Genomic DNA, 23,856 nt, shown 5'->3' with positions numbered 1-23,856 from the left:
TTATATTCAAAATGCCCGTACCTGGTTCGAAACGCAGTCTTCCATTCATCTCCTTCTTTGATCCGTACTAGATTATATGCTCCTCTTAGATCTATTTTTGTATAGATCTTAGCTTGATTCAACTGGTCAAGGAGTCCTGATATCAAAGGTAATGGATACCTGTTCTTGATTGTGATCTTGTTGAGTCCTCGATAGTCAACACACATTCGTAAAGATCCATCTTTTTTCTTTACGAATAAAATTGGAGCTCCTGCTGGAGATTTTGAATGGCGTATGAAATTCTTTGCTAAATTCTCGTCAATATATGTCTTGAGTTCAGCCAACTCATCTTGCGATAAACTGTAAATTGGTCCAAATGGTGGCAGAGTTCCTTCCTTGAGATCGATTGAACAATCGTATGGGCGATGCTCAGGAAGAATATCTGCATTCTTTTTCTCAAAAACGTCTTGATAATCCTGATATTGACTTGGAATGCCACTTGAAGTCTTTACGCTTTCAGAAATAGGTGCAGCATAAATAGCAAAAGTTGATCCTTCTTTTGCTGCGTGTATAAATGCTTTTGCACCTATAAGTGCGGGTTTTACTATACTAGACTCATGGTTTTTTACTTGATTAATAGAACTGTTACTAATGCTCTGAGGAAAATCAAGTTTACGAGAAATCCAATCTATTCGAGGATTATACTTTTCTAACCATGATAAGCCTAAAATAACTGGATTAGAGGGAGATCTAATTATATTAAAAATTACGCAACTACTATGACCATTTATTACTACATCTACAGGAAGTGTTTCGTGAGTTACATCTCCAGAAGACAACGGACGACCATCTATGACTTCTACGTGTACAGGTTTAGTTTTTTGTATTAATGATATTCTATGACATCTAGCAAATTCTTCATCTAAAAAACAAGATGAGGCTCCTGAATCTACAAAGGCAGAGGCTTTGTAATTATTAGGTCCTAAACGCACATCTATTATAAAACAAGGAGATGGTTCTGAGGAGAGGATAGGACCTTCATTAGAAGTTGTACAAGATTCCAGCCGCACGGTCCCTATTGTAGCTGGACGTACTCGTTTTCCGACATATTGTCTTCTTTGACAGCCGTACTCCTCATTTTGTAGTTGCGTCGCTTCTTTGGACAATGTTGAGCAGTGTGCTTAGGTTCTCCACAATATAAGCACAATCCTTCTTGTCGACGATGAGACTTTTCTTGCTCAGTAAGAGGTTTGAAACGTACCGCATCAATTTGCATATCCTCTACTTCTGAAGGTATGTGTTGAGGAGACGTCGGTGTTGCCATTGAATTGTAGTAACGTTGAGGCCCACTTGTGCGACTCTCGGATCGAAATTCAAAAAGTCGATTGTCGCACTTCACAGCAAAGTCAATTGCTTGACTCAATGTTTGAGGATCAGGTAAATTAAGCATCAATTTCTTTACCTCATATTGTAATCCGTAGAGAAATTGACTCACAAGTGCGGCATCATCCCACTTGATATCAGTTGCAAGTTGTCGAAATTGCGAAGCATATAATATTACTGATCGATTGCCTTGTCGCAAAATACGGATCTTGTTGGTTGCAACACGAATTGCATCATGTTCTCCAAACATGGATCGAAACTCCACCAAAAAAGCCTCCAGATTATCCAATATTGGATCTCGTCGTTCAAGAAAAGATGAAAACCATGACAATGCTGAACCTGAAAGAAGTGTACCAATGAATCTAACTTGTGACCCTGGAGTTGGATAGCTCTGGGGTTGAAGTTCAATCACTAGTTGGACCTGATTGATGAATCCTCGAAACTTGGATCTGGTACCATCAAACTTCTCGGGCAAGGCAACTCTCGGTTCTCTAACACTCGAAGGGTGTTCCATTCTGGGAGAAGGGACATGGTTTGGTGCAGATGTTGAAGCAGCCCCAATCATCTCTATATCTTCACTTCCTACCATTCTTGTTGCTCCTTGTGGTGGTAAATTGAGTTGATGCATCGCAAGCATTAACTCCCTCAATTGTTCTTGCATCTGTGCCATTGCAATCTTCATTTCAACAAGCTCTGCCATAGTAGCACTTAGAAAAGAGAAGATGTCTAATAACGCTCAAAATAGAAGAGAGGAATTGATAACAAAGAAAATACTAAGAACAATATCAGTTTAAAAGAGGGTAATCCGCAACTTCTAATGCGCTTATGTCTTATCTAGAAAAAGGGGTAATCCACTCTTAATCAAGAAAAGACAAAGCTCTGATATTGTAAGTGTACTCTTGTCAATCTGTCAAGGACAAGAACTCGATGAAAGCTAAAGAGTAAGTGAGACTTTTCTCAAAAAGAAATAGGACAAAATAGAAATATGTATATTAAGAAAGAAACTGGAATGGCTATTGCCAAAATACAAGAAAACTAGAGACCCTTGAAACTAGACTAGAAGCAAGAAAGGAGTTGACAAGAGTGAAGAGGGCTTCACTCTTGCCTCTATATATACTATCTAACTAGAAGCCACGTGGCGATGTTCTATAAGACCTCCAATATATGTTGACTTTCTAGGCCACATGCCTTTGCTTGCAAGGCAAGTTTTCTATGGATGGACCACGTAGTTAGCTTGTTCTTTAAGCTTCCAACATGTGTGGCACATGGCTAACTTGTTGACCAAGTTTCTAACCTAAAAGTCAACTATAGACTCCTATAAAGTCAAAGCAGCGTCTATGAAGCTTCTAAGAAGCTTCTCTAGAAGATATTATACAATTAACTTACTTTTATCTACTTTTACATACTTTTATCTATTCATATAGGTAATTATATGTATGTCCGTGACAATCCCCCCCCTCCCTCCTTATTTCACAAAATTGTTTATTTCTTTTTATTTTTTAATAACCATAATGCTATGTAATTATTGAGTGCCTTTATTTTTTCTTTCTTTTCTAGGCATCTTCTTTGCAATCTCATGAAACATTTATTAAATTGGTATTATATAATTCCAAAAATATGGTATAATCTCAATTTTTTTTTGTTGGTTCATATTTATCTTCTTCATTGTAAGGTATTTTGTGTAGATAATAATAAAACATTACAAATTTTGAAGATTATTAGTAGTAAATAAGATTTATCAATTCACACCTGTGAAGTGATATGAATGATCAATAGAATTCAGCAACAAGCAAGTTGTCTCTAGGATTGGAGAGCACCAAACACAAAGAGCCTATCTTAAACTAGGGATGTGGCTTCCATGTTTCATGGCCTTGGCTTTTACGCAATCCTCCTCACTATCCAATCACCAAATTCAAACCACTTGTTCTAATAATAATATTGATAAAATTATAACTTATCATTGTATTAAAAGAAAAAGAAAGAAAGAAAAAAAAAAAATCCTTGCAATATCTCTACTTCCACCACCTCTCTATAAAAGAAACTCTACAAAAAAGCGCATTCCTAAGGTTGAGAGGTATAACCTCTATGTAGGCCTATGCCATGTAGGCTTGAGCACCAATTTAATGGGTGTCACAGGTTGGAAATGAGGGACAATGACATAGCACAAGGGAGGAGAACAAGGAATGAGGGACAAGGAATGAAGGGGAGGGGGGGGGGAGTTCCGATAGGGGACATGGAAAGAGGGAGGGGAATGGAGATATGAGATTGGGAATGGGAGCTGGGGATGGACAGAATCAATCATGAGATGGCAAAGGTGGTTGTGGCTTTAACAACATTGAGGTGTGACTTTAATATACATACAAATTTGGTGACTATAGGTGGAAGAGTTGGCTTGTTTTGTGAAGCAATGAGTAAAAATGAAGTGGACAAGTTAGAAAACACTTGGGCACTTCTTTTCTACTAAGTTTGAAGTGTGGCAAAAATGAGCCTTTCAAAAAAAGAAGGCACCCAACTCATACCTAACTTTATCCTCACCCAAATTCATCCGTCCACAGTACCAATTTGAGTTTTGCTTGGCCCACTGGCCGCTCGCTGCTCCTAAGCAGTGAACACACAGTAGGCTGGGCAAAACACAGATTGGTCTAAATATTAGAAAATTATAAATTGAGTCATTGGTTGGGATTTATAGTTGCATTGGAGGAAGTCTCGGTTTAGAATCCGGTGATCCGCATGGTAGGCACTTAGTTATGATACAAAAGATTTGGCTATCCCTGCTTCACCTTGGCTCTCTCCTTTGTTTTACGGAGGCATCTCTGAAGCTCTCTTCTCACTTAGAACTCACCCTCTCCTCTCCTCCATTGCCGAGGCCCAGAGACCATCCCAGATTTGTTTATACATATATGCTCTCTCGCACACTCCACAGCATCATCCCCAGAGAGTATTCATCGCATCGCACACTGCTCACTCGACTAATATAAATCTCATGTTCACCAAGTGGCATGTAGCAACGTGGTGGTGGTGGTGCTATTCAATGCCTTTCCCCCAACATACCATTTTCTCGATGGAATCATGCAAGGCACGGATTGTACGATCACAGCACACGTATCTACGCGGTGGAGAAAATAAAACTATCGACCCTCAAAGGATGTTCACGAAGTATCCAGTATACTTCTGCGGTGCAATATATAAATACATTTATATATGTATATTCGAACAGACATATGCACAGACTTATACTAAACTATGTGGAGTTGAGATTGAGCTTGCCAATAATTCGTGGATCCCATGTGGGCAGACCCGATTTCCGGCGCTGGAGGTGCTCGTCGTAGAGTAGTCGAAGGTTATCATCCTCGGCAACGATAGCTTGTACTTCCGGAACAGTAGTCTTGTTTCTGAAGAGCATCAGTAAGCCGCGTTTTGGGGGGGGGGGGGGAGCGCTGGCCACTGAAAACTTCAACAACCCGACACCTTTGAGGATTAATCCTCAAAAGGAGATGTGTAGAACCCACGTGCAGGATATGGTTTGCAGAACTCACGTGCAGGATAGTGCAGTCTCACAACGGAATCGGGTATATCACTGGGGCCATTTGAATGAGCGCACAACATCGTTCGGAATCATTTGCGTGTGGGCTAACTGTTGGGCTAATTAGTGCAGCTTGCTCAGTCAATAGGGAAATGCATGCACACACGAAAGCAAATATAGTACATGCATTATAATATATATCTTTACGTACAGTTGTTCTTCTTTATATCTACTATATCCAGAACTGAGATGGGTTGAACGCACACACCCGCAGATTTTTATGTGAAAATGTGACATCATCTGCCTATTCCTGCGCTCACCCTGGCGATATCAGCCCAAAGTCTGTTTCTAAGAAATACTTTTCATGGCTGAGTGTCATTCCACCGCCTCTTTACCTCCGTCTCGAAATTCCGTCCCAAGTTTTAAACACCCTGCAATCGAAACCCCACGCAATACTTCAGGCTCTGGTTGCTCCGAGTGAGACTTTGCAGGAGTGATGTAACCGTCTACTAATCTCCACAATATGTAGACAAAAACACACTACTAAGTTCTCAGATTGTTCAAGATTAAGGATTTCAAACTCTGCATACTTCCAACAAGCGGTGATTTGGGTAGTAGACTATTAACTCCGAGCTATTCGATAAGATATAAGATCATGCGAGAGACATCCTGCAGCTCATTTGTTTTTGAAGGCACATTTAATACCCTTGACAATAACACAGTTAGACGCAACGGAATATGGAATCATCTGAAATTGCACCAGGGAGTTGTGGTGAAGCAGGTAACTAATGAAGAAATAGTGAGGGATTGAGAATGATTCAATGAAGTCGCTACAAAATAGGTTGACAAATATTCAGAATGTCCAAGAAGCGTCAAGAACCGGCGTCCAATGCACCGATCTGACGTGTGATCTCAGACAAAAAGGACTATTGAAGAATTCGAAAACTACATGTCATGTTGTAATCGAAAAGTAAAATAAAAATTCAATGCTGAACCAGAAATTCTGATCAGCACCGTTTTTGAGATTGCGTGTCGTCACTTTCCCGAATATATATATATATATACATATATCCAACCACTCCGGATCTTTTCCACCAAAAACTCTGCATAGTACAACGTGAGAAGTTTGATAGATCAGGAAGAGTGAAAGGAGGTCTCACACATCTCATCTCTATCCACAGAGCAGTGAAAAAATGTGCGGCAAGGCAATAGGAGCCAAAAGCATATGGAAACAAAGCCGGACAGGAAGTTTCAAATGTGTCTTCAAAACTTCATGGAAGAGGAGGCACAGCCAACGAGTGACCGCCTACAATATCACGATTCTAGTCACCATTGGCAGCCACGAAAAATATCCTCGCAATCAATAGCAGAACAAGTCTCTCTATCCATGTATTGGCTTCCCAGCACTTCTAATCAGCGTCTCACCAACTGCATCGATTCCCAGCACTGAAGTGATGATGAAACAATAATTCTCTAAACCCTAAACCCTAAAACCTAATCAGCTAAATGAGAAATTCGTGTGGAACGTGATTGGCACATCAGTGGTTGTTTTCAACTTTCTTCGCTTTAAGGAAAGAGAGTTCACTGAGAATGTAACACTTGAAAAAGTAAAACTTTAACAAGAAAAGCTGGAGATAGACCCTCACAAAGCGTCGTGAGAGGGACAGAGAGTGGGTGGAAAAGAATGAGCTCGGATCTTCTTGCTTGAAATTTCTACTATTATGATTCAATGCTGTGGCTTCGCGATTCATAGGAATGATGCAGTCACACAAAAACACGAATTTTTTTATAGGATTTAGAAGTTGGCTGACACAAGCTGTATTGTATAACCTGGTAAACAGAGCAGCGAGGGTGCTAACAAAAGATTTCGTAAGATGTAATAAACGAGGGATTGAAGAGAAGCATTGAAAACTGAGAGAGATGAGATGCTTGTTGCAGTTTGATCGATCACGGATTTGCTTGTGATAACTACACATGTACAAAAATCAAGTACAATAAAACGAAATGTTGATGCACGGGCCAGTGCAGGAAGACTAGAGCTGCCGATGCTCAGAATTCCCACTTCTTATTGTACAGAGCTGAACGAATCAACAGTGTGGGTGGCTGTAACATTTGGAAGGCGGTGTAATAGAAGCATCGCAGCGGTGTAGCTTACAAGCTTGAGACGCGACGTCTGAAACAAAGCGGAAAAACTCCGACAACTTGCGAACATTGCTACAAACCACAGGTAAAGAGGTGGTTTGTTACTTCAGGTTTTCGGGCAAGTTATTGGTTTAGTCTAGCTTTTCACAATAGCCTTCATTGGAAACACACTTGCGATTAAGGAACCATTTGCCTAGCGCTGCAGTAGATCGGGTGTAATTTGATTTTGCAAAAGGGGTTATACTTGAACGTTTAAGTATACATGGCAACTGCCAAGCTGCATCCTGGATGAGATTCTAAAGAGATATGTGCTGCTTCACCGTCTCACCGCAGATCACGTTTACGTACTACATGAGCACTTGGATCTGGTCGACTCCCCGAGAACTTCGCGGTAATACCATGGCCTGTCTGTTGAGTGATAGTTAACCAACTCTACATGTATCATTCTCTAATCAAGGTTTTGGAGACAAGCTTCGAGCGCATTGAAGTAGTCTGGTTGGTGGGGTTAGCGGCCATCAGTGTTCAACAATTTTTACTGTCAAGAACTGCCAATAAGTTACTGACAGCCAACTACTACGTTGAGCTATGTTCTCACTCGTCTTCACTTAGACAGTCCTGGCTTCAAATGACTTGATAGCGTTATCACCGGTTTTAATACGCTTACAGAATAAAAGTCGATGGTACAAGAATGAAGTTACTCATCATTGCTCAATGGATCACGTCGCAGAGTACTTCGCATTATCCTCAGTTGCGAAGATTTACGACAGAACACCATTCTAAATATATCGTGACTTCACAGTGCAGGGATTTGGAACAATTCAGTGGGGAGAAAACTTACTCTTAAACTACGGTTAATTGCAGGAGGAAATGACAAATTGCGTGCCAATTGGAAAACAGTCAGCAAGGGCTTACATGTAGGTGGCTGCAACGTTGTCGTTACTCTCATATTTAGATAATCCAGAATCTTCACCCACTGATCTGAATGGCACATAAGCAGATCCTTTTGACGGCATTGAACAGTGCCTACAGGCAGACGTTGCCAACGGAAGCATGTTAATGAATGTATTTACGCATTACTACAGCATGCGAATGGGCTTATCCTGCCCTGAAAAAACATTTGAGGTCTTAGATCCAGAGCGTGGAGAATTCGAGTACCGGTATCCTGTCTTGCAGGAAAGGCCTGCGTACTCATTGCACAATGTGGATGCCCACAATGTCAACAACACAAACTATAATCATAGAGATAACATTCTCTACAACGCTGCACAATCACATACATGAACCGGGATGATGTTATGGTGTGTATCACGGGAGCACTGACACCAAATCACGTATTCAACAAACCGTGTGAAAGCCAGTGCATATCAAAAGACGGCGAATAGAAGCCCTCTTCATCGATAATCGATAATGACTTACAAATACGAGTATTTAATTTGAGACATTAGGCTGAAGCAACAGTCTCTGAGTGAGATTATGCTGAAGCCTTCTTCGATATGACTGCATTACAGATTGTGACGAACTCAGGACCCTTCAACGAAGCTCCTCCGACTAGGAAACCGTCGATGTCCTCCTTCTTGGCTAGCTCGGCACAGTTAGCTCCGTTCACGGAACCACCATAAATGATGCGAGTGGCTGAGGCAAGGTCAGGTGAAATCTTATCACCCAACCACGAGCGAATGGCAGCATGCACCTCCTGCGCCTGCTCTGGAGAGGCAACCTTGCCGGTACCAATAGCCCACACTGGTTCGTAAGCAATGACAACATTGGACCAGTCGGAAATCGCATCCGCGTATGCTTGCAGCTGCTCGAAGACAACGTCGGTGGTGCGGTTGGATTCGCGCTCCTCGAGCTTCTCCCCGACGCACGCAATTACGCCCAGACCCTTCGACAATGCGTAGGCGCTTTTCTTTCCAATGGTCTCATTGGATTCGCCGATGACGTGCCTACGCTCAGAGTGACCTTGGATAACCCACTTCACGCCAGCGTCGACCAACTGGTCAGCACTGATTTCACCAGTGAAAGCTCCTCCCTTACCGACCCAAGAGTTCTGAGCCGAGACCGCAATGCGGTCTGTCAAGGACCCGATAACCTGACCAATGTACAGGAAAGGAGGGGCCACCACAACTTCCACACTTTCCTCAAATTTCCCGTCATTCAACTCACCCACGAGCTTCTTGATCGACTCAGTGGTGCCATTGCACTTCCAGTTCCCGCCGACAAAGAACTTCCCTGTTCCAGTCATAATTATAACGCCCCTGTGACCGACCCTTCCCTCCTCCCTGCGGCATCACGATCACGTCATGTCACATCACCCTCCTCCCCAATCGCAAAAACAAAACCCACAATGCTCCCCAACAACATCTACACTCATAACCCAGTCACAACCCCAACAATCCCAAATCGAGTTCTCACAATAAAAATCCGCAATCGAAAACACCCCAAAATGCCAAGCACCCACGGGCTCGATCCATTCAATACTGACAAACCCAACGACCCCTAGAGGCAGGAATCACAAACACTGCATCACCCACAAATCTCAAGCTCCAAACCCCGACGAAACTGACAAGACGCCGGGTTAGTGAGGCAGAATGGAGACCCACCTTGAAGCCAAGCCGAAGATGTCAAAGAGAGAGGCGAGGGGGGCAATCGGTGGAGTGGAGGCGAACGATTGGCAGGCGAGAGGAGGCGCTCGAGGCGAGCAGACAAGGAAGAGGCAATGGAACAAGCGGGCGAATTGAGCAAGGGGAGGCAGTGCGAACCATAATAGCCAACACACACGCCCCAGGCCTCGTGCAGGGGGCGCTGCGGAATGCGGGTGAGCCCACGACAGGCCAGGTGGGGCGCAATACGAAGCCCGGCCACAGCTTGAAAGAAGGGGCACCCGTGCTGCCCTTGGCAAAGCCCCCGAAAAAAGCAAAAGCCGTGGGGGGGGGGGACACTTAAATATCTGGGCACGGCCCGGCCCGGCCCGTTGGGCCTTCATTCTGGATCCGGGTGGAGCCCGGCGCGGTGGCGCCTTTCCCGGTCTTATCTCCTTTGACTGCCCGTTGTAAGGCGTCGATTCTTTCTGGCCCTGCCCTGACACTTGGATTTATTTTTAGTCTGCCCGGAGCAGGAAAGGAAACTTTTTCTTTCTCGCTTTCATTCTTTCTTTTTTCATATATAAAAATTAACATCGAAATACTTCTTCTTATTCCGACTTCAGAGCAAGAGCAAGTTTCGGATACTAATTTGCTAAATTCATGGGTCCCACATTTTTCTCCTCTTATAGTGTTAATATAATTTATTGCAATTACACATGTTTCAGTAAAAAAAAGTCTTGAATCTATGTATTTGGCACAAAGTCAGATTTTAGTTGTAGGAATTTTTAACATTTTTTTGTATGATTTACATATTCTTTGCACACATAAAATATTTATTACATACATGTGTATATATATTGGTTGACAAAGGCTATATTTAACTAATTGGTAATGAATATACAAATATTGTTTTTACCAATTTGAAAGCTTAAGTGTATAATTTTTCGTTCTAAATTAGCCATTCAATTTAATCCTACGATTTGACAATTATATATTAACGTTACTTTTTAAATGACCACTTAAAAATTTATATGTAGATTTTTAAAGTAGTTTAAAGATTTTCAAAGAAGTAGATAATTGTGTTTTTGTAAGTAATAAACTTAACTATATCCCATATCTTAATATTGTTTAAGTATGAGTATATGACACAAGAAAATAAAGAACTACAAAAATTTACAAACTGGCCTCTAAATATATTAAGATCACCTTTAAATATTCTCAGGATAATAATGTAGGAAATATATATATATATATATATATATATATATTTAAAAAAAACATGAAAGGGCCACATTATATATTGACTTATCCATTAAAATATGATAACTAAACAAAAAGATAACAATTTTTTAAACACAATAATGTCAACATTTCAAAACATTTATTGAAGGATTTTTTTTTTTTTTTTTTTTTTTTTTTTTAAATACAAACTTCATATGAAATTGAGCTAAAAGATAAAAAAATTAAATTTACACTTTTTATAATGTAATACATGAAGAGGATTACAATTAACATGGTATAAATTTTGGTTCATTCTAAAGATTTATTCTAAAGATTTGAATATAAATCTTTATTAGTATGTTATCATTTTTCTTTTGACAAAAAATAATTTAAGATTACTCTTCTTCTTTTTTTTTTCTTTTTATTTATTTTATGCTAAAATTTTAACTTTTCATACAATGTTATGTATTTATTTATACATTAATTTATTTTTGAAATAACATTATATTACAGTACATAAAAAAATCAAATTTAGATTTGTTACTTGTAATAGAATAATGCTTTTAAATATTTAAAATATATAGGTAGGTTTATGAGGCCATGCTTCTTATCATACTCTAATTTATTCTTTAAGAAAGACAAATTTCTAAAAACTCACGTTTCTAAAAAGTATAAAATATATAATTCAATATTATAATATGGATGACATTATAATAAAGTATCATATCTAAATTATCTAGTCTATTGGAAATAGATTTAATTCAATTAACATTTTTTATACTCATAGCATTATCTTTTATTTATTTTTATTTTTATTTTTATTTTTTATATTTGATTTTTAAAATGATAATTAGGGGTAAAAAAACCAGAAGTTTTTATATTAATTTATTTAATTCAGAATACAATGATGTTAAGGTAATGTATGAGAATAACTATTTACTTTTTTAAAAAACCTATAATCAATATATAATTAAAAACGGATTTAAAAAATATTTGGCACAAAATTATTGATTTTTTTATAACTAATAAATGTTATTACTTTAAATTTTTGATTCTTTTATAAAAAATTTATATAGTGTTTTAATAAAATAAAAAAATGAATAAATATAAAATCCTATCATCATTATAATAATCAAAATCAAAATTAGAAGTAATTAATAAAATTTAAAAACTTCAATTCTAGGATTTAAGAAGAATTAAAAATCTTAATATTAGAAAAATATAAATTATATATGAAAAATTAATTATAGACTATAATATGTATATTATAAGAATTTATATGAAAAACTTAATTCAAACAATTCAATTATTATCAAATCTTCCTTAAAAATTCCTAATAATACTTAATCACTCAAAAAACACCTTGATTCTTACAATACCACAATATTAAACTAAAGTGATCAAATTTAAAAATAAGTAATTTACCTTGACAATATTCGATAATTTTAACTTTATTGAAATTTATTTTACTATAAAGTCTATATAAAAAATTTAAAAATTATTTTTTAAAAGAATTATAATATGAAAGTAATAAAAAGGATATATATATATATATATATATATATATATATATACATCATTTCTACTATTTATTATTTTGTTAAAAAAGATCTTGAAAATACAAAGAATTTATTTTACAATTATATATATATATATATATGCTAATTACCAATATTTGTTTCTTAAATAAAACAAACAGATGAAAAAAGGGAAAACATATCCAACCCTAAGGAGCAACATGTTGAGGCAAAATCTTTTATCCAAGTATTATTTGTGGATTATAATCTACAAGAGTCATTCATCCACAAGATACAAATTTAGAGGTGATCATGTCAAAGCATAGAAATTGCCACCCTCATCATTATTTTGGTATAACAACTTCTAGATTTGTATGTCCTAGACAAATATTACCCCTGAATTTTCATTCTTCTATTTATTTTCAGTTTGCCTTGTGAATAATAAGAACTAAAGACCCTAATCTACATGATAAGAGTAACATTTACCAAAAATTAAATTTAAAACTTAAATCTAGTTAATAGCAATAGATTAGTCATTATGGATTGACCTTTAATAACTGCAAGTTTTTTGCCATCTTCAGCCCCAACCCCAAATATACATTTTGGGCTCATTACATTGGACTTCCAATCTCACTAAGACGCTAAGGAATCAAGAATTCAGATAAACATTCAATTCAAAGGTTCATCTTTTAGTGGATACAAGCACAGGGACAGTCATCAGGTAATTTTGGGTTTGGAGGTTCAATTCGAACCGTGAGATTAGGCGTCAGGTTTTCGGCGAACTGCGGATTAGCTATCTTCAATGCAGTGCACTCGGACTCTTGAGCTTGTGACAACGATTTAAGTCGTATGCATGGATATGAACAAATTGGAAAGAGGATGCATAAACAGTGTTATTAATTAAAGAGGGCAATAAGATGAGATCGTTCCTGGTACAAGGTTGTGTTCATGTTTGAAATAGGATTCTGTAAGACTCAAGTTTCAAGGAGAACTGCCTTTTGGTGTTTGTGGTTACTTAATTGTGGGTGGCAATTCACTAGAAAGATTGAGTAGAATGGTTCAAATTGCAGCAGCGTTGGTTGCGTTTCTCCCTATTAGTTTGCTTGCTATCCACCTAGACCGTGCTTCCAGTGGGCTGGCTTTGCAACCCATTCCTTGGTTGGCGAAGTAATGGCTTTGAAAGATACAACGAATGTGACTGCTTAAGTACTGCACTTTTTTGGTACCCTTCAGATGCTTTCCAGATGATTTCCTGGTACTTTGAGCTTGGAGCAATGCAATCGTGGAGCTTCGAATACTTTTGCAACGGCTTGCAGAAGAGAAAACTTTAATCTTTTTGGCACGACGAGCTCAAAGAGTAGTTTAGGAGGAGGTACTAGAGTGTTTGATTCTGCTCTTCCGTTAATGCACTTTATTTTGGAATAACTGGCATGGTGAATTAGGATGTGTGGAAATTGTTCAATTGATTGAAATAAGAGGATTGCGAATCTGATGTTGGGGTGCGGAGAGTAAGTGATCTCAACACCAAGATTACCGAAGCTGCGGGTCCAGAAAAGTGAAAATCCTTCCACCGATTTTTCCAGGTTTTCTTCTTTCGAAACGGCAGAAAACTCATGATAAGGTAGATCCATTTTCAATGCATTTTGCATGCTAAGTTAGGCAAACACTTCAGTTGAAATTACAATGTTCTAGATCTCATTTTAAGCTCGAATTGAACTTATTGACCAGAAAACAACACATGCTTGCAGCACGCATCTAGTTCAAACAGAACCAGTAGTTTACTCGATGTGGGGCTGTATACGATTGATTGCATTCTATTTTTTTGACAATCTCTGGAGTCATGCACACATGAAGACATACACCCTGGTGTTTCTTTTTGAATAAATGTGCCAGGTGATAGATTTTTTTAGCTAGGACTGAACCCCTCCGAGGAGCACTAAAGCACGTCAATGTGGATCTTAACACCGAGCTCAAGGCTGATGCAGCAACAACTACGATACGGGTGGAATGAACTTGACGACGGGAAGGACAAACCTTTTTGGTGCAAACCTTTTTTGGGACAAACCTTCTTATGGAGGAATATGGAGACAAATTAGTAATTTTTATGTTTTATGTTTTATGTTTTATTATTATTTTCACCTTCTTAGCAGCAACTGGGGTTTCCTTCCTCCTAGCTCATTCTGATTTTAAAGAACCTAATCAGCGAGAGAGGACGCCTTTACTGAGCCACTGGTAATCCTATCATCGTCCTTCGTGGAGAATTTAACCACTTGTCTGGCTGTTGGTACTAGTTCTAAGTGTGGCCTTCTCAGTTAAGACACTTTGATTACAAACAAGATGCTGGTTGAATGCTTGGTTGGTCTAGATACGGAGGAGATCTCGCGCACTCTCTATGTATCTGTTGTATGTTAATGTTCCTCTGTGACGTGCGCATGTATTGGCCCGCGCTTGAGACCCCTTTATCTCGTAGTTTGTGGATTCCTTCGCAGTTGTCCCGTTGAACCATTTCGGCTCGCTGGTAGTGATAGAAATCTCCTTTCCGATTTTTGTAGAGGCAGCAGAGAAACTTTTTACCTTACTAGGTTGTTTTATATCATCATTACGAAGGCTGATGAGCAACTGTATTGAACTCAACAATGAAGTTTATGTGTCCTGGACTTAGATTCCGACGTGTAAGCGAGTCATCGTTTGCATTAAGAATACTAAAAATGGGTTTTGACGAGCCTTGGTTTTTTATATGAGTTCAACATCTTGAATTCAATTCCGTGTGTTTAGTAAACAGATGGACTTTTCACAAACTTTCTGTCGAAGTACCCCGTTTTTAGAGCCTGCCCTTGCAAGAGCTTCGCAGCAGTTTTCTTCACCCAAAGTACTGGATGAAATAGCAATGGTTTGCTATTAAATATTCTTTAAAATTTGTCCATTTATCATTGAAACTTGTCAAATCAGAAGATTTATGTTTTTGTGGGTTATGACATTCCAAGAATTTCTAACCGTTGTAGCTACAATTACGAAGCCATTTCAAAATCGTACGTCCATTGCATGTATTGCAAGTTAAATGTAATTCAATGATGAGTGCAAGAACCAGAGAGACAATCAAGGTTCTAGCAGAGAATCAATTCTGCTAGCTTCCTGCGTTGCCTTCTAAATCCCCTCGAGTTTTTCTCTTTACTCCTCTTTTCATTCTTTTCGCAAAATTTTGCATTGCACTTGTTTTCATTGATTTAAGTTTTAGTTGATGAAGTTCACTGACTTCACACAAAAAACAAGATTTCACGACCATAATGTGCTTCCATGATGTATTCATTTTTCTGCCATTAATCCTGACTACAGTCATGTAAAACTATTTCAAGGTTCAAATCTCTTCATCTAAATGCATCTTTGATATCTACACCGTAACATATCCAAAAATACGGTCATTCAGCTGGATGTTTATTAATGAATTTCAAACTTTACATATCACAAAAAAGCTGTTATTATAAATCAAACCACACAAATCACCTCATGTAGTCTCTTCATCAGCTTGCGCTCATAAAAACTAGAGGGGGCCGAAAGCTCTACTAATAAAATGGGCTAAGAATTTGTTCCGATACTGGTTGAGGTTTCACTGCAAGATCACATACCAGGGATAGGCCGTGTGCTACTCTGAAGAAAATCCCAAACACGCCAAGAGGATAATCGCCTCTTCCTCTACACACGACACAAGGTCCACGTTGCAAAAAGGAAAAAAGAAAAAGGCACTTGATCAGGATTCTCAAAACATGTTCCCGCTAAAGTTGGATGCAAAAGAGAGAACGCCTAGACTCGGACAGTACAACGAGGCCAAGAAATTAGGTCATCAAAACAGGAAGAAAGAGTTAGAGAAAATGTGAGAGAAACTAGTTGGAACGTAAAAGGAAATATTTCCTTGCAGACATGTTACACCTTGGGATGCTACTCAAGGGACAGCAATCAGCAGAAGCTGTGCATGCAGGAGGTGAGAGTCTGGGTTTTGTCTATATCGAGTGTGAATGTTCCACACACAAATATGGTGGCAAAATCCTACATACGGATTCAATGATGATCATCATCTCCTGCCTTGCCTAATGTCGATTCCGACGTAGAACCAAAGATAGAGTGATGCACCGTCCATCTTTACGCCATCGTCGGCAGACTCTAACGGTAACCTTCAACCTTTGCTCCTGCTGCTCCTCCCAACATTGCTTCTGTACAGAAACTGTCACTTAGAAGGTGGGAGTCTACTTGGCCTCCCCGCCTTGCTACCCCTTTTTCTGTTCTTTTTTCCCTCCCTTGCTAAAACCAACCAAGCTTGACGTCGCAGCTAATCAAACAACATGAGAATAATCATCAGTATTAGAACCTCCAAAACTAAGATACACCTGGCAGTCCAACTCCCGAGTAGGAATCATGCCCCAGAATGAACCACATTGGTCTGTTGCGTGACTTGTTTCACAGGCTCCGATTGGAAGGTGGTTTGGGAAAAAGTGGATGAGTCTGGGGTGTACCCGCTCCCGGGTAATTGTTGCAACGCAGCTACCAAACCAGTCGATGGCAGCGCGGGAGACGATACTGCGGGGAGGGAATTCCCGAACACAGCTGCAGCGGCTTCCAAGACTTCTGATGTGGGAGGGATTGCGCTGGGAGGAGGAAGAGACGTTTGCACTACGAATGGGAGGGATGGCGAAACTGTTGGGAGTTTGGAAGGAACCGGAGGCTTGGGAGGAATGGGGACCTTCGCAGCAGGCGGTAAGGACTTTTCCTCTCGCCTGACATACTTCACACCAGGTGCGACATCAGGCGCTCTTGACAGCGGCACCGACAAGCCGGGACCGAATACCACGCCTCGCAATACCACGTCTGAGTTTCCAACCCTGACGCTTAACAGATAGCCTGCGTCAAAAGTCCCGTCCAAAACACCTGTCACTTGTTGCCCAATCATGGAGACATCTACACTAGCTGGAGCGGCCTCCACGCCTTTCCTCTTCCTTTGCTTCCTCGGCTTGGCCAGTTCAGTTCCAGCTCCTCGTGCATTCTGGGGCGCCGCAGCGTCTTTTCCGCTGCTCGACGTCGGTGGTAGTTCTGATTTACGGGGTCGTCCCCTCCGTCGCTTCAAGGGTGGCGCAGCCGGAGAAACACCCGCTGCCTCACCTTCCATCGCGAGATACTCGAAACCAAATCCTTTGAAGGTTCCACTGGAGTAGTCAACAGGGAGAGAAAAAAGAAAAAAAAAATACCTCCGTGCTGGACTACACTACATGTTAGATCCTAGATATGAAACGTCCTCGTCACCATGGTGCTACCATAAATCCTCGACTGTACACATTCCTCAACTACAAAGAGCCGCTCGAATCCGAAAAACCTTAAGTCCCTCTCTGAGCGTACAATGCCTCTCCGTTTCTCGCGGTGCACTTGGTTCTCTCCCTATTTCGGGTTTTTAAAAATCTATAGAGTAGATTCTTTTTCTGTTTGCTTGCGTACCGTCGTCCTCTAACCCTACACAACCCAGACCCAGAGGTAGCGACTGTTTATAAAAAAAAAACAGCTATAAAAAGGTGACTACCGTTGCGCGGAAGTCACTTCAAATGTCGGAAATGCACAAGAGAAGCAACTGCTTGCACTGGTACCACGAAAAGAAAAACGCCGTCAATCAATCCAAAAACATACACACACACACGAGACGCAAGTGTGCATGTGTGTGTATATTCAACCAGACAAGTCACCGGTGATGCCTACTCCGACAGCCCAAGTTACTCGCAAGTCCACGAACACACACAAAACCCAGAGCGCCGCCGAGGATGCACTGCAAAACCCGAGCAAAAAGTCCAGACCAGCACCTGATTCTGAACCCAACGTAAAAACTACACCGACTTCTCGATGGGACAACCTCCTCCTGCACGCAACTGAGCACCGCCACGAAGTCGCGCAATCACCGAACACGCGACGCAAAACCAGGCATCCAGGACATGAGACACTGATGCACACAAACCCAAACCACGCACTAACTCACGCACTCACTCACTCACACAGCACCCTGCCTGTGTGCCTGCCTGCCCACCCCGTCCGCCCTTTCTTCCCAGCAGCAATCTAACGGCACTGTGCTTCCACGCCGAAACCTGGAGACGTACATAATAGATCCATGTAAGCGCAGGCTACTATACTCGGCGTGGTGGGGTGAGAGCCAGGCTCTGAATACCAGCGTCTCGAGGCTTGCACTCCAGAGCCCCGAAAATCTAGACAAGCACATGGAGGCGTTATCGAGGCACACACCCATGAGTGACCCACGACGACACACATCCATCCCCCCCCCAACCCGCGCGCCAACGAAACCCGCTGCCGCCGTCGTCGACGACGACCATGGTTCGTCGAGAGGGGGAAGCTACGTGGAAACTCTCTCCTTGTTTCCTCTGGATTTTCAACGTCCCTCGTTCTTCGATGCGGTTTATCCACATAGGCCCTGTTACTGTGAGTTCACGGTTTTGGGTTACGGTTGCCGTTTTACTTTCTGGGGTGGCTTTTTGTTAACTTCCCATGGCGGACTTTTCACATTTGTGGGTTTTTAATGATGTTTTTTTTATATTAAAATTTTTATATTAAATTATACATATAATTTTGTTATCATAATAGAGCTTGTTGAAATGAAGAATGCAATGGAATAAATTTAAGAGTAATTGAAGGAGTTAATGTTTGTCATATATCAAATCAATTTATCACCACACTGGATCTGCTTTAATATCTACACTAAATCATGTTACTTCTCCTATGATTGAACACCATTCAAGTGCTAGAGATTTAAGAGTTGCCTTAGTCGAAGTTTGTTGGGACAATATCAAAGTTTCGAGAATTTATCAATTTAGTACAACTAGTGATTAAACTTTAAAGTTAAAATTATCCAACTCTAAGATCACAAGTTAAGTTTATTGAAACATTAATTTCGTATTCTACTATATCATGGTTTTTATCTTTTATTAAATGATGTGATATAATATTAGATAATCTTGAGGATTTTTTGATAAAGTTTTAATCCATGTATGAAAAATTATCATGTACATATATACTTACTTAAATAATTACCATTATGATTAAATAGAGTTAAATAAAAGTAGATAAAAATAAATTAATTTTATTATATCTTCTAAAAAAACTTCCTAAAAGCTTCATAGACATGGTTTTAATTTTATACGTATTTATAGTTGATTTTTAGGTTAAAAACTTGGTAAATAAATTAACTATATGTCACACATGTAGATGACTTATGGAATAAGTTAACTATGTGATGCACATATAAAACTTGTCTTGTAAGTTAAAACATATGGCTTGCAAAGTCAATACATGTTAAATGTCCTATAAAATGTTATCACGTAGCTCTTAGTTAAATAGTATATATAAAGAGAAGACTAAAGCCTTCTTCACTTTTACCAACTCTTTACTTGCTGTAGTGTAGATTCAAGAGTCTTTAATTTTCTTATCTTTTAGCAATAGCCATTTGAGTTTCTTTTTAATATATATTTCATTGCTTCTATTTTATCATACATCTTTGAGAAAAGTCTCACTTCGTTATTTGCTTTCATGAGGTTTTTATCCTTGATAGATTGACAAGAATATACTTACAATATCAAAGCTTTGTTTTTTCTTCATTAAGACATGAATTATCTTTTGTTCTTGATATGACATAATTGTATTATAAGTTGCGGATTACCTTCTTCTAAACTAATATTGTCCTTATTATTTTCTTTGTTCTCAAGTCTTCTCTTCTATTTGTCTTGAGTGATATTAGGCATCTTTTCTTCTCCAAATATTTTCATGGTAGAACTTCTTGAAATGAAGAATGTAATGGTACAAATGTAAGAAGAATTGAGAAAGTTAATGCATGTAATGCATCAACTCAATTTACCACCAGAAGAAGCAATGAGAATGGTAGAGAGCAAAGATATAGACATGATTGGAGATGCTTCAATATCTGCATCAAATCATATCCCTTCTCCTATAGTAGAATATCGTTTTAGTATTAGAAAACTAAGGGTTGCATTGTTTGAGAAATTGGATGGAATAAGATCCAAGTTTTGAAGATTTATTAATTAAGTAAAACTTGTGATTGAACTCCAATCTCAAAGCTATCCAACTCTAGGATCATAAGCTAAAATTATTGATATACTTCTTTTAAGTTCAACATTATCATAGTTTTTATCTTTTTTTGAACAACAAGATCCAATATTGAAAAATCTAGAGGCTTTTTTGAAAAAGTTTTTTTATTTATATATAGAAAAAATGATACAATTTATATTGCAACCAATAAGATTCATATTTTGTAATAAGACAATCAATCAATAATGTTATATGCTTCCCAGTTTTGACAACTTGCAATTAATATCAAGTGAGATGATGTTGTACTTGTTAGACAATTTTTCTATGGATTATAATATGGTATAAAAAATTTGATGCTCAAACATTTAGTGAAGCAATTAATTTTGTTGTGAAGTCTAATAATTAATTTTTTGAATTTCAATCTGAGAGTCGCACTACTGAGGTTCAACATTATTACAATTTAATGATAAAACCAATGTCTCTTCAACACATATATTTAGAAGTAAAGAATATGCAAATTGATACAATATGTTTCAAACATCTTATTGAGCAAAACAAGACTTGTTGTTGTCAAAAAGGATTGTGCTTATATTGTGAAAAACCTAAGTATATTGCTCAATATTGTATAAAGAAGCAATACAACTACAAAATGAATAGTACAATTGTCAAAGAAGATAATATGTTAGAAAACGAGTTTCTCCAGTTATAATAGAGATCATGTAATTGAAATCTTGTACAACACCTAGTGAAGATCTTATTTTCTCTTCAAAATCCTCTCATTGTTTTATAATAAATGTTACTTTAGGACTTAAATATAACAAAGCCTTTGCCTTGTTAGATTTAAGAGCCTCAAGGTGTTTTTTAGATGAAAAATTTGCTAAAAGATATAACATATCTTTAATAAAGAAAATTAAATATGTTCATATAGAAGTTGTAGATGGTCATCTATTCTCTTCAAGAGATATTAATCATAAAATCCTTCCTATAAAAATAATAACTAATGGTCATAGTAATTTTGTAATATTTAATATCATTAGATCTCTCTTTAATCTAATCATTTTAAAATTATCATGGCCAGAAAAACATAACTCAAAATAGATTAGATTTCTTATAGTCTTGATTTTTTTTAAAGTATAACTAAGAATATAATTAATCAAGTAAAAATTCATAAATTTAGTGCAACTAAACATATATTTGTAAATGCAAGAGTTTTTTTGTATGTTACAAAAGAAGGATTATCTTGTGTCATTTATGCCATATTTGTTTCTAATCGTTGAAAGACTTTAAGTAGCATTTCAAGCCAATATCAAGATTTTCAAGATATATTTGAAAAAAAAAATATAAATATTCTTGCAAAACATTGTTCCTATGGCTGCTCAATTAATCTTCAAGAAGGAGCTCAATTGCCATTTGGACCAATTTACAATTTATCTTAAAATGAATTGGCTAAATTCAAGGAGTATATTAAAGACAATTTGGCCAAAGACTTTATATGCCATTCCAAATTTCCAGCACAAGCTCTAATTTTATTTGTGAAGGAAAAAGATAGATCATTATGGATGTGTGTTGATTATCAAAGACTCAATAAAATCACCATTAAGAATAAATGCCTGCTACTTTTGATATTTTAACGTTTTGATTAATTGAATTCAGCTAAGATCTATATAAAAATTAATCTACAAAGAACATACAATTTAATATGCATAAAAGAAGGAATTGAATAAAAGATTATATTTTGAATTAGGTATGGATATTTCAAATACAACGTCATGCCTGTTGGACTTATAAATACACTAGCATCTTTCTAATATCTAATAAATAATGTCTTTTGTGAGTTTTTTGATGATTTTATTATTTTTTATTTAGATGACATCTTAATTTAGTCTAAAAATTCAAAAGAGCATGAAGTTCATGTTTTTTATGTGTTACAAAAATTTAAAAATTTAGGATTATATGCTAAGTTAAAAAAGTATATATTCTATATTACTTAAATTGACTTCTTAAGATACATTATTTCTAATCAAAGACTAATAATGGATCCAAAGAAGATCCAAACTATGACGGATTTGAAGATTCCAAGAACAATAAGAGATGTGTATATTTTTTGGACTTTGTCAATTAGTATCAGATCTTTATCAAATATTTTTTTCAAGTGGTAGCTTCACTTATATGTTTGATTTATAAAAAAAAACTTAAGTGGAGTAAGAAAGCTAAAGCATCATTTGATGCTTTGAAAAAGTAATTTATTTTTGCACCAATTTTATATCATGTTGACTCTTCAAATCATATTTCATGGAAATAGATGCATCAAAATTTACTTTAAATGCAGTATTATTATAAATGAGAGTAGATGACAAACTTTATCTAATAGCTTTCCATTTCAAAAAAATTTCAGTAGCGAAGATTAATTATGAAATCCACAACAAAAAATTCCTTACAATAGTGGATTCATTTCAAGAATGGTATTATTATTTAGAAGGTGCCTTGAATCTAGTCACAATATATGTACATCATAAAACCTTGAGTATTTTATGTCGACATATATTTTGAATTATTGCCAAGCTCATTGGAATACATCTTTATGAAGATTTGATTTTAAAATCAGTTATTGATCTAAAAAACAATAAGATTTATTAGATGTCTTTTTTAGATGTTCTTATCTTATACCAAAAGAATGAGATGCATCTTTTGATGCATAAAGAATGATTCTCTTGGAATCGAAGCATTGTCACCTTCAAGCAATAAATCAACATTGACTATTGATTCAACTTTTATCAAACAAATTCAATCAAGTATGTCCTTTGATCCTCTTGTCCATGATATCAAGAATAATTTATCTAAGTTTCATGATACTTCTAAGGTTGAATTCAAAAACAACCTACTCTATTTCAAGGAATGATTATACACTCTAAAAGATGGGGCACAATTATGTGTTCTTCAAATTTGTCATGACTTTTCAATAGTCGGATATTTTGGATATAACAAGACTTTGAAACTAATATACAAAATTTTTTAGTGGCTTCAAATGTAAAAGGTAGTCAAATACTTTCTACAATCATGTGATATTTATTCAAGATCCAAAACTCTTCATTATTGATCTCATGGATTTTTTCAACCATTACCTATTCTAATACAATGATGGTCTTCTATTTTTATGGATTTTATGACTAATCTTTTAATCTCAAGTTTGTATGATTCTATATTTGTGGTAGTAGATTCTTTTACTAAGATGGCACACTTTGTACTATATACAAAATCTATCATATGTGAAGAAATTCCTAAGTTTTTTCTAAATAATATCAATTTCTATTACGAATTGTCTAAAGATATTATATCAGATAGGAAGATTCAATTTATATCAAGATTTAAAAAAATCTTTTTTAAGATTTTAAAGATGAATTTAAAGTTCTCTTTAATTTTTCATCTT

The 23,856-nt window shown here is 37.3% G+C and overlaps 2 protein-coding genes across 5 annotated transcripts; both read right to left on the bottom strand.

Moving 5' to 3' along the window:
• Window positions 1-7,243: 7,243 nt before the first annotated feature.
• On the bottom strand, window positions 7,244-9,751 carry LOC112278222 (triosephosphate isomerase, chloroplastic). 4 transcript variants are annotated; one of them, XR_016501866.1, is made up of 4 exons: window positions 9,628-9,751; window positions 8,444-9,306; window positions 7,940-8,050; window positions 7,244-7,562 (listed from the first exon to the last, which is right to left on the bottom strand). XR_016501866.1 is itself a non-coding variant. In XM_024511403.3 (2 exons), the coding sequence occupies exon 2, from the start codon at window positions 9,267-9,269 to the stop codon at window positions 8,499-8,501; it is 771 nt and encodes a 256-aa protein (XP_024367171.2). In that variant the 5' UTR covers window positions 9,270-9,306; window positions 9,628-9,751; the 3' UTR covers window positions 8,390-8,498. The 4 variants fall into 4 exon arrangements, 1 of the variants encoding a protein (XP_024367171.2); XR_016501864.1 differs by having other exon boundaries at window positions 7,244-8,050; XR_016501865.1 differs by lacking the exons at window positions 7,244-7,562; window positions 7,940-8,050 and adding an exon at window positions 8,064-8,288.
• Window positions 9,752-16,229: 6,478 nt separating this feature from the next.
• LOC112278993 (uncharacterized) lies at window positions 16,230-18,587 on the bottom strand. Its single transcript, XM_024512998.3, has one exon. It carries the CDS (start codon window positions 17,500-17,502, stop codon window positions 16,753-16,755), a length of 750 nt encoding a protein of 249 aa, XP_024368766.1. The 5' UTR covers window positions 17,503-18,587; the 3' UTR covers window positions 16,230-16,752.
• Between the last annotated feature and the right edge of the window lie 5,269 nt (window positions 18,588-23,856).

This window comes from Physcomitrium patens, chromosome 2 (assembly GCF_059467195.1).
Source record: "Physcomitrium patens ecotype Gransden chromosome 2, ASM5946719v1, whole genome shotgun sequence".
In the NCBI taxonomy this organism is placed as follows: Eukaryota; Viridiplantae; Streptophyta; class Bryopsida; order Funariales; family Funariaceae; genus Physcomitrium; species Physcomitrium patens.
The sequence above is the reverse complement of the archived record's forward strand: the minus strand, read 5'-3'. Positions and strand labels throughout refer to the sequence as shown.

Coding starts and splice junctions, on each gene's coding strand:
- LOC112278222 (XM_024511403.3), bottom strand. CDS start 9,269: ATGACTGGAACAGGGAAGTTCTTTGTCGGCGGGAACTGGAAGTGCAAT.
- LOC112278993 (XM_024512998.3), bottom strand. CDS start 17,502: ATGGAAGGTGAGGCAGCGGGTGTTTCTCCGGCTGCGCCACCCTTGAAG.